The sequence below is a fragment of the Lolium rigidum genome, chromosome 4 (genome assembly GCF_022539505.1).
Source record: "Lolium rigidum isolate FL_2022 chromosome 4, APGP_CSIRO_Lrig_0.1, whole genome shotgun sequence".
NCBI classification, from domain to species: Eukaryota; Viridiplantae; Streptophyta; class Magnoliopsida; order Poales; family Poaceae; genus Lolium; species Lolium rigidum.
Genome location: NC_061511.1, coordinates 223,024,960 through 223,039,668, shown reverse-complemented (window position 1 = coordinate 223,039,668; position 14,709 = coordinate 223,024,960). Strand labels below are relative to the sequence as shown.

The following is a 14,709-nucleotide window of genomic DNA, read 5'->3' as shown; positions in this document are numbered from 1 at the left end:
TTATATTTAGTAAAGGAGGAAGCATCGTCTTGTAAATCAAAAAATATGTCGGTGTTCTATATCTATGCTTTTGGAGATGTATAAATTTTAGGGTGGAGATGATTTTACACGAGAACCTTATAATTCCCAACAATTAGAAAAACCTCTGTTAGCCTAAAAAAACCCTACAGTACTATAGGATACGCTGCAACTACATCATTCACAACTCCTACGCTACAGTAGTTGCCGTTTGAGCTGTGCAATTTTCACCCACCAGTTGTACTCGACTGCACAGTCTACGATACGGTCTACTCTACTGGGGTGGAGTATATGACTACATGCTTCCCTGCCGCGGCAGCCCCCACCAACACCAAGCTCTGCGGCTCCTGCCTGCCTGCTCTGCGCCATGCCATCACTCTGCTCGCTCGCCTCCCGCCTCTTCCGCTCTCCTTTTCACCTTTCTCCTTTCTCCTTTCTTTAATCCCACACGCCCCCCTCCTTTTCCGACGAGATAGAAGAAATAGAAGTATTGATTTCTACTGCTCTCTCCCTCCCTCTCACACAGCCGTTGCTTGCAGTGGCCTTGGCCGCTTCCCCTTTTGGCTACTAGTACTCCCCGGCATCGCCACACCCCACCTCCATAACCCCCCATTCATGGCCATGTCCACCATGTCCACTCCCACACAGCTCCCTCCATAGCCACCCGAGCCCCGGACGGACTCCCTCTCCCACCCGCTTCATTTATCACTTCCATCCCCGCCGCGCGCATCCTCGACCTCCGGGCGCGCGACCTCTCCGTTTGTCTGCTCCGTCCTTCCTGCGCCATGGCCGGGATCGACCTCAACACGGTGGAGGAGGACGAGGAGGAGTCCTCCGCGCTCGCCGGACCCGACTGCTCCTCCCACTCCCACTCCCTCTCGCTCTCCCACCACAGCCAGGCCAGCTCCACGCCCCCGCCCCACCGCGCCGGGGTGTGCCTCGAGCTCTGGCACGCCTGCGCGGGCCCCGTCGCGCCCACGCCGCGCAAGGGCGCCGTCGTCGTCTACCTCCCGCAGGGCCACCTCGACCACCTCGCCGACGCCGCCTCCCCTCCCGCCCCCGCCCCCGCCGCCGCCGTGCCGCCCCACGTCTTCTGCCGGGTCGTCGACGTCTCCCTCCACGTACGTGCGCGCGCCGATTCGCTGCCTCAAGGCTTCAATGTGTCTGCTGCTTGTCTGCTTTGCGGTGTATCCTGTCGCTGATCTTCTGCTTGCTTGCTTGGTCGGTTTGCTTCTGCAGGCGGACGCGTCCACGGACGAGGTGTACGCGCAGCTCTCGCTGCGCCCGGAGACCGACGACGCGCTGCGGCGGATGCGCGAGGCCACGGAGGACGGGGCCGGCGGCGGAGAGGACGGCGAGGAGGAGACCGGCAAGCAGCGCTTCGCAAGGATGCCGCACATGTTCTGCAAGACGCTCACCGCCTCCGACACCAGCACCCACGGCGGATTCTCCGTGCCGCGCCGCGCCGCCGAGGACTGCTTCCCGCCTCTGGTGCGCGCACGCATTGGACACTACCTCAACTGATTTACTAGTTTGTGATTTCTGCCTCCAGCGCCACTGTTTTCGGTCGCTTTACTGAAACTGCTCCGGTTGGCCGCGCAGGATTACAGCCAGCAGCGCCCGTCCCAGGAGCTCGTCGCCAAGGATCTGCACGGCACCCAGTGGAAGTTCCGCCACATCTACAGAGGTACTCTACTACTTCAGCTGAGCAAACGCATTCCCCTGAGGATTTCTACCACCTCCTTTCGATGGCTCGCTGTTCTATCCGTTGTGCATCTACTACTACATTCCCAAGCTCTTCATCCAGTCTTTCTGTACAGTGCATTAATCCTTCCCGGTCCGTCCTGCTGTTGCTGTTTCTGACGCAGCGCGGCTGAATCGTTTCATTTGGGTTGGGTTGCTGTACTGATGCATTGATTTTCTGCTTCTTCACCAAGGACCAGCCACTCCTGGTTCCTACTGAACTTCGAAAACTTGAGAATAAAACTTGCATCATCTTTGCTCAATGAGGACTTGTCCCTTTCCCCCCTGCTTGTTGCTTACCAAGCATTCCGCTCGTTGAGGACTTGTCCTTTTTGAATATCCATATGAGCTGACTCGAATCATTTCGTTTAGTTAGATCGAGTAATGATGCATTGATGTTTTTTTGCTTGGTCACTCAGGAACCAGCATTTCTGGTTCGAGTAAGCACCTGCAAACAGGAAATACAGCCTCCATCATCTTTGCTCTTTGAGGACCTGGAGTTGTGTTTACGCTTTGCTCGCTTGTCCTTTCGGAATATCCACCTGAGCTTTGCGTGATCCTTGCTCATGATTGTTTCCCAAGCGTTTGTGTTCATTGTTATTCTTAGCATTCCCTTAACTCCCTTTCTTGTGCTGTACCATATGTTCTCAATAGCTTTGGTGTGCGGTAGCTTTGCTAATAGTACTAGTACTTGCTAGAAATGATAGCTGTATTGTTCATTTCCTAGACAACTTTTTTTGTATGGAGGTCTGGTCCCGTTTTATAAGGAATGTAAAGGCCTACCACAACATGTTAAGTGCTCCTTAGTTGCTGATACATCCACATCTGACTGAATGTCATACAGGCCAGCCGCGCCGGCACCTCTTAACCACTGGGTGGAGTGCGTTTGTCAACAAGAAGAAGCTTGTCTCTGGAGATGCTGTGCTGTTTTTGCGGTATGCTAATAGGATCATGCATACAATTGTCAAATAATTTTGCTGCTCCTTTCTTAATATTGTTTGTCCATTTTTAGAGGTGATGATGGAGAACTGAGACTGGGAGTTCGCCGGGCAGTTCAGCTTAAAAATGGATCTGCTTTCCCGGCACTTTATAGCCAGTGCTCCAATCTTGGTTCACTAGCTAATGTGGCGCATGCTGTGGCTACAAAGGGCATCTTCAACATCTACTATAACCCCAGGTTACAATGAGCGTAATGGTTGTTTGCCTTGTTGATGCCTTAATGGAGTTCATATTTGGTAAACTACAGTTATAGAAAAATAGCATGCCTTGTGGTTTCAGAAGAGATCTGATGTATGTAGATAACTAAATATTTACAGTTGTGCTAGAACTGTTTAGTTAGGGACTCATGTGGGTCTTAACTGCAAACAGTATTTATAATTTGGTTGCGTTGTTTTTAATGCTGACTAAATAGTGCGTTGCTTTTCATATTTTCTTGGCTACTTGTTCTTGACATTTGAACTCAGTTTGCTACTTAAGAACTCTTGACAGTTAATTTTGAACTTGTCTTGGGAGCTGTTTTCTGTGCTTGTTTGAATGTCACGATCACCTTGGTGTTTATCTTTTCTACTTTTCCCTGTAAATTGTTGTATTTGTGATGCTAAATCGATAATGTAAAATTGTAGATACTGATAAACTTGCTGCTGCTAGTTGCCTACTCCTACTTTTCTTATTGCGATGTAACAGGTTCTGATGCTGGTTGTTTCTTACAAATACTGACAGGTTAAGTCAATCTGAGTTCATTGTACCGTACTGGAAGTTCACAAAAAGCTTCAGTCAACCATTTTCGGTTGGATTGAGGTTCAAAATGAGATATGAAAGTGAAGATGCTGCTGAAAGAAGGTTTGTCTGATGCAACTGTTTTATTAATAACTCACATTATCTTGAAATGAATACTGTATTTCTAATTTGCATGAGGTTATCCTACAGGTACACAGGGATAATTACTGGAACTGGTGATGCAGACCCTATGTGGCGTGGTTCAAAGTGGAAATGTTTGATGGTATGCCTCTAGTGTTTCTCACAGTAGATCATTCACTGTATATGTTCTGTTTTCAGTAAAAACTTTCTATCTTGCACTGTCACCAAGTAAGATGTCAAATTGACCTCCATATAATTAAAAGATGGAACAAGTTAGACCAGACCACAACCGATACACTTGACGCAAAAGTGTAACATAATTTCTCCCTGTTATTGTGATGACAGGTAGTTAAAAATCCCCGCAAAAAAATGAACATTTTATGTTCAGAATTCTCGACAGGACAAATTGATTAGTTTTTCCCCAGGTTTTACCTTGCTTCTAAACAAAAACAGTAATAAAAAATGCTGCAATGAATGTGAATGTGAGCTGAATACCTACTCAGTTTGGTCGAATGTAGAGTTGTGGACACCTGTTGTAACGTATGTTGTAATGAATAGAACTAAGTGTGCACTTTGCACTGTGCTGATTTATCCATTATTTTCCCTAGTGCATTGTGGTATTTGCTTTGTGTATTTGTGTTGCCGCCTTGAACTACTCTTGCTCTTGAACTCTTTTTGCTATTTAGACAGTGTTTAACTAACAACCAAGCATGCATGTGGTGTGCTGATTTCATTTTTTTCTAAATACGCTATTGTGAAGCTGACTTCTTTTTTGACATGTGACTAATGTTATTTAGCGGAAAATAACTAGTAAATATCTGTCGATTTTTATATTAAAAATCCAAATTGGCCCTCTTATGGAATATATTGGCATTATTTTGTAAAACATTAAGACATTCTTGGGGTTCTCAGAAGTCAAAATACTCTTACAATTTGTACTCATTTAATTAAGGAAACGAAAAAGGTTATGCAGGATTTCTTAGTCTTACTTTGGTAGTTACGATCTCTTATTGCTCTCTTCCACACTGACAATTGTAATATCCAGAAAGCTATGTTACATTTCAGAATTTTACATTTTGAGAATGATCTTAGATACACTAAATGTTGATGCAAGTTTTCATCTTAGTTTATATTTGACTCTGAAGTAATTATTCTGGAACATGTAGCCCAGAATTTTAAGGCAAAGGTTACGTTTTTTCACCATATGGTGCTGTTGACTTCATTCGTCAAGGGCCTTTTGCATCTTTTTTCCATGCAATCCCAACATGGAACAAAGTTCCATTATAATTGAAATAACGGAATACAGCGTGAAACAGCGTGAAACAGCATCTGTAAGAGTTAAGAGACTTTTGCGAAGCTGGAATGCTAGATATGTTTTATTAACATATTTCCATCTTTACAGGTAAGGTGGGATGATGATGCTGAGTTCCGTCGGCCAAACAGGGTATCTCCTTGGGAGATTGAGCTGACCAGTTCAGCTTCAGGATCCCATCTGGCGACACCAACTTCAAAGCGACTGAAACATTGTCATCCCCATCCAGAATACATGGGTCCAAGTATGTCTTTTATCATAGTTAAAAACGATTCGTACCTAAATTAGTCTCTTGTATATGCCCTGCTAAATAATCTTTTTTTCCTTTTACAAGATGGAGGTGGTTGCCCTGATTTTGTGGAGTCTGCACAATTCCGCAAGGTCTTGCAAGGTCAAGAATTATTGGGTTATAAAGCTCATGATGGTACTGCTGTTGCTACTTCACAGCCACGTGAAGCAAGAAACTTGCAGTACATTGATGAGCGAAGTTGCTCCAATGGTGTGAGTAACAATGTCCTAGGGATTACAAGACATGGTGTCAGAACACCACTTGGAGTTCCCTACCATTGCTCTGGCTTTGGGGAGTCTCAGAGATTCCAAAAGGTCTTGCAAGGTCAAGAAGTTTTCCGTCCTTACCGAGGAAGTCTGGTCGATCCGCGTATGAGAAGCAGCGGTTTTCATCAACAAGATGGTCCTTATACACCTGCCGTGGCGAATAATTGGCATTCACAACAGCATGGTTTTCCTTTTGGGCCACCAGCACCAGTGCTGCAGTCTCAATCATCGATGTCACCACCTTCTGTCCTAATGTTTCAGCAGGCTAATTCAAATGTCTCTCAGTTTGAATTTGGGCTTGGGCACCTGGATAAGAATGAGGGCGATCGACATGCTAGGTTTGTCTCTGCTGAAGCTGTTGGAAGGGCAGGGCAAGCATTGTCGCTCCAGCCTCATCTTTTTCCAGGAGAAGTGATTGATGGTCATGTTACAGCGGAGAAGCTGCACACCCCACCAGACAACAGGGATGTTGCACCTAACAGTTGCAAAATATTTGGTATCTCTCTGGCTGAGAAGGTTCGAGCAAGGGATGGAATTGGTTGTGGCGATGCCAACTTTCCATCTCCTATCCAGTCCTTGAAGCAACAAGTGCCAAAATCCCTCGGCAACAGCTGTGCTACTGTAAGTGCTTTATGCTTTGCAAACTCTTGTGCCCACCTATGGTGAACTGCTTTGCTAACTTAGATTCATTTCTGCAGGTTCATGAGCAAAGGCCTGTTGTTGGCAGGACGATCGACGTCCAACAGTGGATATGACAAATCTGTTAGCGGAGCCGAATTTGCAAGTCATCTGGAGGTGAAGGGAAATTATCGTAGTGTTGGTGATTCTTGAGAGCAGAAAAGCCTCTGCTCTGACCATTCCAGTTGAACGTGTATCTTGTTAGTTGTAACTGGTGGAGTCTAGTACCTTAGTTGGCCATTGTCAGCAGTGTTTGTGGCTGCTGGAAAACTGAAACTACCTGTGTCATATAACCTGTATGCTATGACAGGCCCGTCTAGCTGTTTCTCCCATTACTCGTATGCTAGTTGGCCATGGCATGGTTGCTCCTGCCTCATGTTTATCAGTTCTTAACTTCTTGTGTATGCGTTCTCTCTATGGCACGGAAAACGACAAGCTGAAACCGAGCAAGACCATGTTTTAGAAAGTTTGATACTCCCTCCTTGCCAAAATGTAATGCATATAAGAAAAATAATTATCAACATCTACACTATATTATAGCAAGGAGTGAGTACGGATGGTTTAGATTAAGTAGAAAAGGCATCGCAGTTTATTTCAGCTTGAAATAGTTGAGCTGGAACTTAACTAGTCTCAAATTTAAAGAGCAATATGATTGCAGAGTCGATGCGCGCACCACTTCCGGAGCATTATCACGCCAAGCTGACTCAGTCATAATAACATCACGAATGTTTCATTTCTTTGCATTTTATCATGTAGTAATGTGGTTACATGGCAGCATTCATAGCACAGATCACATAACTTCAGAACCTGTTTCCAGGCTAAGAAAAGAAAGCATTCATCGTTACGCCAGAGGTTCGCTCTCCAGCATTTTGCAATTTTGTTGCTACTCCGTAGCTTTTAGGCAGTTTGATCATCGTGTGAATTCACTCTACAATGGAGTGCAAAAACTGGAAAACATTCACGCCATAACTGCTTACTTCAGCAGAAATCATTACAATCACAAACAAATAAGACGTACTCCACTTGTTTACTTCAGCAGGAGACGATGTTCTAATTGTAATGCTAGAAACTTTTGAGTAATAAAGTGCCTTTTATCGAAAAATTGCAGAAGAACATACATATCCATGCATAGATGGAAATATTGTAGCGATAATTCACTCAAACGGCGGTGCTCCATGCCACTGCAATTGCATCAAACAAGGGCAATTGCATCACGGGGCGGTACTCCGTGCCGCTGTCTTTGCTTCGGTACACGCCACCATGATTTTGTTCAACCTTACGGCCACATCACTCATCGTCATCCTTTGGTCGGGCGAGTAGCTGGAGCAGAGCAAACCCAGCTCGAATAGCGGCACAAGAAAGCCTTCTGAGTTGATGCTAGTAGAGGCTTGCAGTAGCTGGTCATCTACAACACGGACAAGCTCTGAAGGGAATGCCTCAACAACCCACTGCCTAAGACTTATATCTCTGACAAAAAATGCATCTGTGGGTCTCCTTCCAGTGAAGACTTCAAGAAGCATGATCCCATAGCTGAACACGTCGCTTTTTCTCGATGCTTTTCCAAAGGAACCGTACTCTGCTCATGGAATCCAAAGACAGAAAATGAGAGCCTCGTTTGATCAATCATAACGAATTAATGTGTGTTCTAGTTACATACCTGGTGCCATGTATCCAACAGTGCCTTGCATGCTCGCATTAATCATGAAGCTATCATCACCTAGTAACAATCTTGCGATGCCAAAGTCTGCTACATGGGCCGTCATGTCCTCATCAAACAGCACGTTGCTCGGCTTTAGATCGCAGTGCAAGACCACCTCATGATTCTCATGGTGTAGATATTCCATTGCCATGGACACATCGAGCATGACACGTAGCCTCTCAAGGAACCCCAAGTGATTTGTGCCTTGAGAGTCATGTAGGAGCATTTCTAAGTTGCCATTTCGCATGTACGGCAACACTAGTGCCCTGAAGTCCAGGTTGGTGCAGGTGTTGAGTATCCTTATCAAGTTGCGGTGCCGCGCCATGCGCAACACACCACACTCAGCATCAAAACTTCTAATGGCTGGTTCCAACAGCATGTCAAGAACTTTTATTGCAACCACCTCACCATTGTGTAGCTGGCCCTTAAAAACTTTTCCGAAGCTTCCTAACCCCAACAAGTTGTTGTTGCTAAAATTATCCGTGGCACAGACGAGCTCATGGTAAGAGATCAACTGATGCAAGTCTAGTGTGCCAGCAGAAACTATCTCCAATTGTTGCTGCTTAAATTTCTTTCTCATCACCATGTAAGCACCAAAGGCTATTGATCCAATAACAATGATGATAATAGGGAACAATACTTTCAGCATATGGCCATTGTTCCTTTGGGAGGTGCTACTTGGGCACATCAAAAATCCGAAACGTGAAGCACCGCAAAGCTGTGAGTTCCCCATCAAAGATTGCATGCTAATGTTTGAGAAGACACCTCCTTCGGGTATGGGACCATGAAGATTATTGAAAGAGAGGTTCAAGCTTTGCAGGGTGGTAAAGTTGGCAAGATATTTGGGGATGGTTCCAGAAATGCTGTTATGGGACAGGTCCAAAGTTTGCAGGCTGATTAACTTGACGAAAGATTCTGGGATTGAATCATTGAATAAATTGTGTGATAGGTTCAAGAATGTTAGCATTTGAAGTTGTCCAATCGACTCTGGGAGACTGCCAACCAAATGGTTGATAGAGAGATCGATGGTGTCAATATGTTTCAGATGGCCTATATCAACTGGTAATGAGCCGTTCAAAAGGTTTTGAGACAAATCTAGCTCAAGGAGCCCATCAAGATGAAATAGACTTGGTGGTATAGTGGATGATAACTGGTTACCAGATAGTATCAAGTGTTCTAAGTGTGTAAGGTTGCCCAAGCCCTCTGGTATGGACCCAGAGAAATTATTGTGGCTGAGGTCCAATTGTTCTAGATTCTCTAGAAATGCAACATGTGTTGTGATGGGTCCAGACAAGATGTTTTCTCTGAGGTTAAGAACTAGGAGATTCTGCAACGCAATGAATGGTTCGGGAATTGCACCATGCAGCTGGTTTTCAGAGAGATCTAGCAAAACAAGACCAGTTAAATTTGAAATCGTAGCGGGAAGTTCGCCAACTAACTTGTTCCCATTCGCAAAGAAAATTTGTAGCTGACTTGATAGATTCCCTACACAGGGAGGGAGAACCCCGGTGAAGTTATTCAATGAGATGTCTAGCCACTTGAGCATTCTGAAATTAGAAAAAAAGGATAAGAAGCTGAGATCCCCGTGCAGATGGTTACTTGAAAGATCAAGTTCTATGAGAGAGTTTATGTTACCAACTGTTGGAGGTAACGATCCAACCAACATGTTTGAGCCCAGTATTAGGACAGTTAGCTCAGACAAGTTACCTAGAGAAGCAGGGATGTGTCCTGTTAGTTTGTTCTGCGATAGATGCAACACCGACAGTTGGGACAGCCGTCCTAATTCTGCCGGAATGGGTCCTGTCAGCCCACTGGAGTAGAGGTCTAGGATATTTAGCAAAGTGAGGTTGGCAAGGACAGCTGGGATTGTACCAAAAAGGTTATTTCCTCCCAAGGAAAGGAAACTAAGATGAGTCAATTTTCTCAACCATGTGGGTACAACACCCTCGAAAGAGTTATCAGGCAGAGCGAGAACTCGGAGATGGCGACAAGATGAGAAAGCCGCTGGAATCTGGCCTGTGAACTTGTTCTGTTGGATGGAAAAATATTGTAGCGCTGGGAGGCTAAAACTTCCATTGCCAGGGATATAACCAATTAAGTTGTTGCCACCAAGAAAGATAGCATATAGTCTAGACATGTTAAAGATGGGCGGGGGCACCATGCCAACAAGATGATTGGCTTGTAGGTCAAGGTACTCGAGCACTGGCAAAGAGGCAATACAATGTGGAATTGGTCCAGACAGGCTGTTGTTGCCGATGTCCAGGTAAGTTAACAAAGGAGTATTGTTGAACAGATCGGTCGGTATGGAACCACTGAGGTAATTCAGGTAGAGTCCTACCCTGGCAAGATTGTGCAGGTTTTGCAACTCCAACGGGATTGAACCAGAAAGATGGTTACCTTGTAGGAGAAGAAGTTGAAGGCTTGTGAGGTTTCCTATGCTAGGAGGGATGCTGCCTGACAGAGCATTGGAGGCAAGGTTAAGGAACTTGAGGCGACGCAGCCTTCCTAACTCATCTTGGATCGATCCGGTGAGGTTTGTGTCGGTGAGTTGTAGGAAGGAGAGGAATGAGAGGTTACCGAGCTGAGGCACAAGGGACCCGTAGAGAGGCACGCCCGCTAGACGCAACGCCGTGACACGCTGACTGCGACGGCTGCACGAGATGCCGGCCCAGTGGCAGAATGATGTGCCCGTGGTCCAGTTGCCCGAGAGGATGCCGTGAGGGTCGGCGAGCTGGGCTTTGAAAGCCAGCAGCGCGGCGAGATCCGTGTCGCTGCCGTTGCCCTCGGCCTGAGCCAAAGAAGTAGCCGAGATATCAGTTGGCAGTACTAGCACTAGTATTATGACCAGTACTGAAACGAAGGCAGACGATGAGGCGGTGGCCATTGAGCTAGCTGTTCCACCGAGAAGACAATATGCTTTGCTTTTAACAAGGGGAGCCAGGCGCACATATATACGGGCTTTCTGAAGGGTGAAGGCTCCGGGGTCAACCAGCTTGATTTTGAAGTCAAACAAAACGGCATTTGTGGACAAATTAATCAGTAAAGTTTTCCGTGATAGCAGTAGCACACACCCGCAAGACTTCGGTGGAGAATTAATCATCATTACGACGAGGATTCTTATCCATAGACTGCATTTTTACAAGACTTCTAGTCCTACATGTAAAAGACTCCACTGGTTTTGTATGTGTGCAATCTAGCTTTTCTGACCTTGACTGGGAACTTCTGCGCGTTAATGCAAAACCCACTATAGGTACTGCTGGGACTATCAACAGTAAGGTGATCTTGAAGGTAAAAGATAGGAGACTGATGCAAAGCAGCACCAGCAGGCATAATGGAACTTAATACAGTATATTTTCTGAGCCTCTTTCGAATAGTGCCTCAGCTGCTGAGCATGGGAGCATCTAGCAAAAATGCATCCGAAATAAGTACTAGCATAACAAAATTGTAAATAAATCTTCTCAACAAATAACAATCATCAATGAAAATCTTTGTAGACATACCCCAACAGTAAACAGCCTCTCTGAACTGCAGTAGGAGCTCCTCGTACGAAGCCATGAGCTCCAGCACCTCTTCCTCGAGCCGCTTCACCTGGAGAAAATTCACACGGGTTAGGGGTTTCGAGGCGAGGCCAGATGTGGGGGTCTTGTGGGGCTTATGCGGAGTGGTCGTGTGCTTTGGTCGGCCCTGCCAGGACCTCTCGAATTCGACAGCGAGAGACCTCATGGAGATGAGCGCATTGCGCATGTCCTGCGGGTTTGGGATTTTTACGGGGGTTAGGCCGTTAGGGTTTCCGTGATGGAATCTGAGGTGGGGAGATGCATGGAGATAAGGGGTTCTTACGCCGACGAGGAATTGAGCCTCCGCCGAGGCGTTGTCCGCAGCGGTAGCGCGCCTCGCCGCCGCCGCCCACATCTCCGGCAAACTCCGTGATTTCTCTGTTTTTCTTTTCCTCTACTGTACTACTCCTGCTGACTAGGGCGTGTTTATACGGCAAATGATTAACTGACAAGTTTAGACGGGGTAAACATTTCTACATTGCTTCTTCAGCATGGTTTAGAATGATCGGCACTTTCACTTAGGTGAAGCAAAAAATCGAAATCTTTAAAGATTGATTCTGAATTTCTGCTACACTGTAAATTATTACTGCCGAGATGGCATATTTTTCTGTTTGTTTCGCACTGCCTACCTCTCTGGTTCTCTTTGTGCCTTCTGAAGTGCAACATGCAAGTTTGAAGCGCACTAGAACACAATGACGCACCATAGAACATGACAAATACTGACAAGACTAGTTATTTGAAGTTTGAATATTTGTTTGAAACATACACACAAAGAAACATTGCGACGTGGTCTAGAACATGGCGAACCACCATGATGTGGTATGATTGTTTCTTCCGAACACATTGAAACAATGTTGATTCACTTTTGAAAGTATCTTAAACATAAGAACTATCCCTATTGTTTATGTTTTCAAGAACATTCCTATTATCTACACTATAATGCACTATAAAACACTTCACAAATTATGTAAAACATGAGCTTAGGCAGATCGATTTATTAGATTTGTGTGAATCTTATATTTTGTTTGTCAATCGCGAGCAACAAGCTGTTGGAGATGCCCAAACAAACTAGTAAGGAGGGTGTAATGTAATATCCCAGGTTTAGAGGCTATAAAATGAGAGAACACCAAAGTGTGCATTGCATTTATGCATAGAAAATCCGGGGAATTTTCGCGCTTTCAAATAAAACTTACCACAGTCACTGAAGTTTCACTTGACTTGCTGGAATTGAAGTAGATCATCAAGTCAAGCGCTATAAACTTCACTTGTGATCTTTGCTAAAACCTTATTTTGGGTAGAGATGATTTGATCTATGGATTAGATCCAATGGAATTATATTTACAACAACACATTCTTTAAGAATCAAATCCTAACTTAATAATACTTAAAAGTTAGCAACTACCTTTGTGTGTAATTTAATTCACTTATAAATAAGGTAAACCACGGGGTCTAAAGTGCATAAAAGCCACACATTCTTATTTAAATCATAACTTATTAAATACATGGAATATCATAAAACTAAATCCGTTTACATTACGAATTATAGTCCAAACTATTTGTATAAAATTAACTATGAGTATTTTGAAACTCATATGATCATGCCTTGGTGAAATCAAATCCAACTACTCAAAATTTGAGGAATAATCCTCAACTTTGACCTTTTGACCAATATTATAATATAAATCAAATCAAATCTGATATGATGACTCATCCACAATAATAAAACCATCCACAAGATATTTAGTAACAAATGCCACTTGGCTATCCAAAAATAAATCATATGAGAGGATAATGATCTATGCCACATGGGATGAAAATATCTACATGACTTGCTTTCCAAGCTTTGCCACCTCATGCTCAAAGGATTGCTATGGATAAGGGCATGACAACCAAGCACCTTACTCATCAAACCAACACAAGAGTCACCCACCTATGTGTCATGATACTAGAGCTTGCCCAAGCCTATAAATAGAGCCACACCCTTCATCCATTTGCTCATCAAGTACCATGATACATGGGCACAAACACATAGAGCCACTCCATGTGAATTAGCTAGGATCAAGATGAAGAAGCTAGGAGGTGGAGGCATACCACAAGATGCAGGTTTATCAGATTTCCTGAAGAACAAGCTACAGAAGATACCAAGGTAGAATTCCTAGGCAAACCATCTATTTAGAGGATCATATCATCATCTCTTGAGTAGGACCTTAGGATATTACAAGACATTTAGAAGTGAGAGAGATTATAGATGCTAACCATACATGTCTATCCTAGAGAATTTTAGAGTAGTATTAAATCTTAGTTGTTTAAACCAACCTTTAATCTTGGAGGTGAGAGCCATGTCCCATTAGTAAAACATAACCAAAGCTTATGCCATATCCTAATTCTAGTTGTGTATCATATTGGTGATCACAACTTAAACCCTAAACTACATGTGAATTCCAACCCATGGATTACTTTGGATTATAATTATAACCCTGCCATGCCTCATGCCTATTTAATACTTCAATTAGTGAAGCATCACCAAAACCCTAAACCTTTCACATAGGAATCATTTCACATAAAATATTAAACCCTACCTTTCCATCCTAGTAGACCAAATGAAGTAGTGTTCTATAAATTAAACCATCATTAGCAAATGCATTGCTAATTATAAACATAGGATCCATCTTAATTAGTTCAAGCTAAAGTTTACTAAAACCAGATTAGTGATTATAGAACTTTCTTAACCATCTTCTTAAAACCTTAGGAATAGTTCTCCACATAAAATCATGATCCAATCCATCCTTATTACCATTTACTTTAAATACTAGCCATAATAAAATGCATGAAAACAACCAATATTGTTTAGCACACTAGTTTGACCTAATAATGTTTTCACCATTCACATGATCTAAATTTCAAATCATTTAGGCAGATTTTGTTCCTAAATAAAAGATTAAATGTTTGTTTTAAAAATAAAACAATGCGGTAACCACTATTATCAAGTGATATGGAAATTCAAATATTTTAGAACCTGCAAGTATAACCTGAATTCAAATTTGAATTCAAACCATAAAATAGAAACCAGAAAATAAAACATAAATATAAAACGAGAATTTGAAAAGAGAGAAAAGAGAGGGAAACTCACCTGTCCCGGACCGTGCAGCCCACCAAGCCGACCCAGGCAGCAGCCCAATAGCAACTCAGCCCACGTCCAAATACCGATTCGCGTGCGTCAAGAATCGTGCGAGGAGAAAAGACTTCGTCATCGTCGTCTCCGAGCTCGACGAGCGCGGCGGAGCCGATGA

At 44.0% G+C, this 14,709-nt stretch overlaps 2 protein-coding genes across 2 annotated transcripts; one reads left to right on the top strand and one right to left on the bottom strand.

Moving 5' to 3' along the window:
- Positions 1-538: 538 nt before the first annotated feature.
- Positions 539-6,534, top strand: LOC124707135 (auxin response factor 15-like). The gene is made up of 10 exons (XM_047238799.1): positions 539-1,139; positions 1,258-1,509; positions 1,621-1,705; positions 2,606-2,696; positions 2,774-2,938; positions 3,481-3,600; positions 3,688-3,760; positions 5,021-5,174; positions 5,265-6,106; positions 6,184-6,534. The coding sequence occupies exons 1-10, from the start codon at positions 804-806 to the stop codon at positions 6,238-6,240; spliced, it is 2,175 nt and encodes a 724-aa protein (XP_047094755.1). The 5' UTR covers positions 539-803; the 3' UTR covers positions 6,241-6,534.
- Positions 6,535-7,215: 681 nt separating this feature from the next.
- On the bottom strand, positions 7,216-10,746 carry LOC124649591 (probable LRR receptor-like serine/threonine-protein kinase At3g47570). Its single transcript, XM_047189194.1, has 2 exons — positions 7,821-10,746; positions 7,216-7,739 (listed from the first exon to the last, which is right to left on the bottom strand). The coding sequence occupies exons 1-2, from the start codon at positions 10,744-10,746 to the stop codon at positions 7,375-7,377; spliced, it is 3,291 nt and encodes a 1,096-aa protein (XP_047045150.1). The 3' UTR covers positions 7,216-7,374.
- Positions 10,747-14,709: the final 3,963 nt, after the last annotated feature.

Bases quoted from the DNA above. Each gene is read 5' to 3' on its own strand.
- LOC124707135 (XM_047238799.1), top strand. From the start codon at position 804: ATGGCCGGGATCGACCTCAACACGGTGGAGGAGGACGAGGAGGAGTCC. The intron at 3,601-3,687 runs GTTTGTCTGATG...GTTATCCTACAG, and splicing joins GAAGATGCTGCTGAAAGAAG to GTACACAGGGATAATTACTG. The intron at 3,761-5,020 runs GTATGCCTCTAG...CCATCTTTACAG, and splicing joins CAAAGTGGAAATGTTTGATG to GTAAGGTGGGATGATGATGC.
- LOC124649591 (XM_047189194.1), bottom strand. From the start codon at position 10,746: ATGGCCACCGCCTCATCGTCTGCCTTCGTTTCAGTACTGGTCATAATA. The intron at 7,740-7,820 runs GTATGTAACTAG...TTCCATGAGCAG, and splicing joins TGTTGGATACATGGCACCAG to AGTACGGTTCCTTTGGAAAA.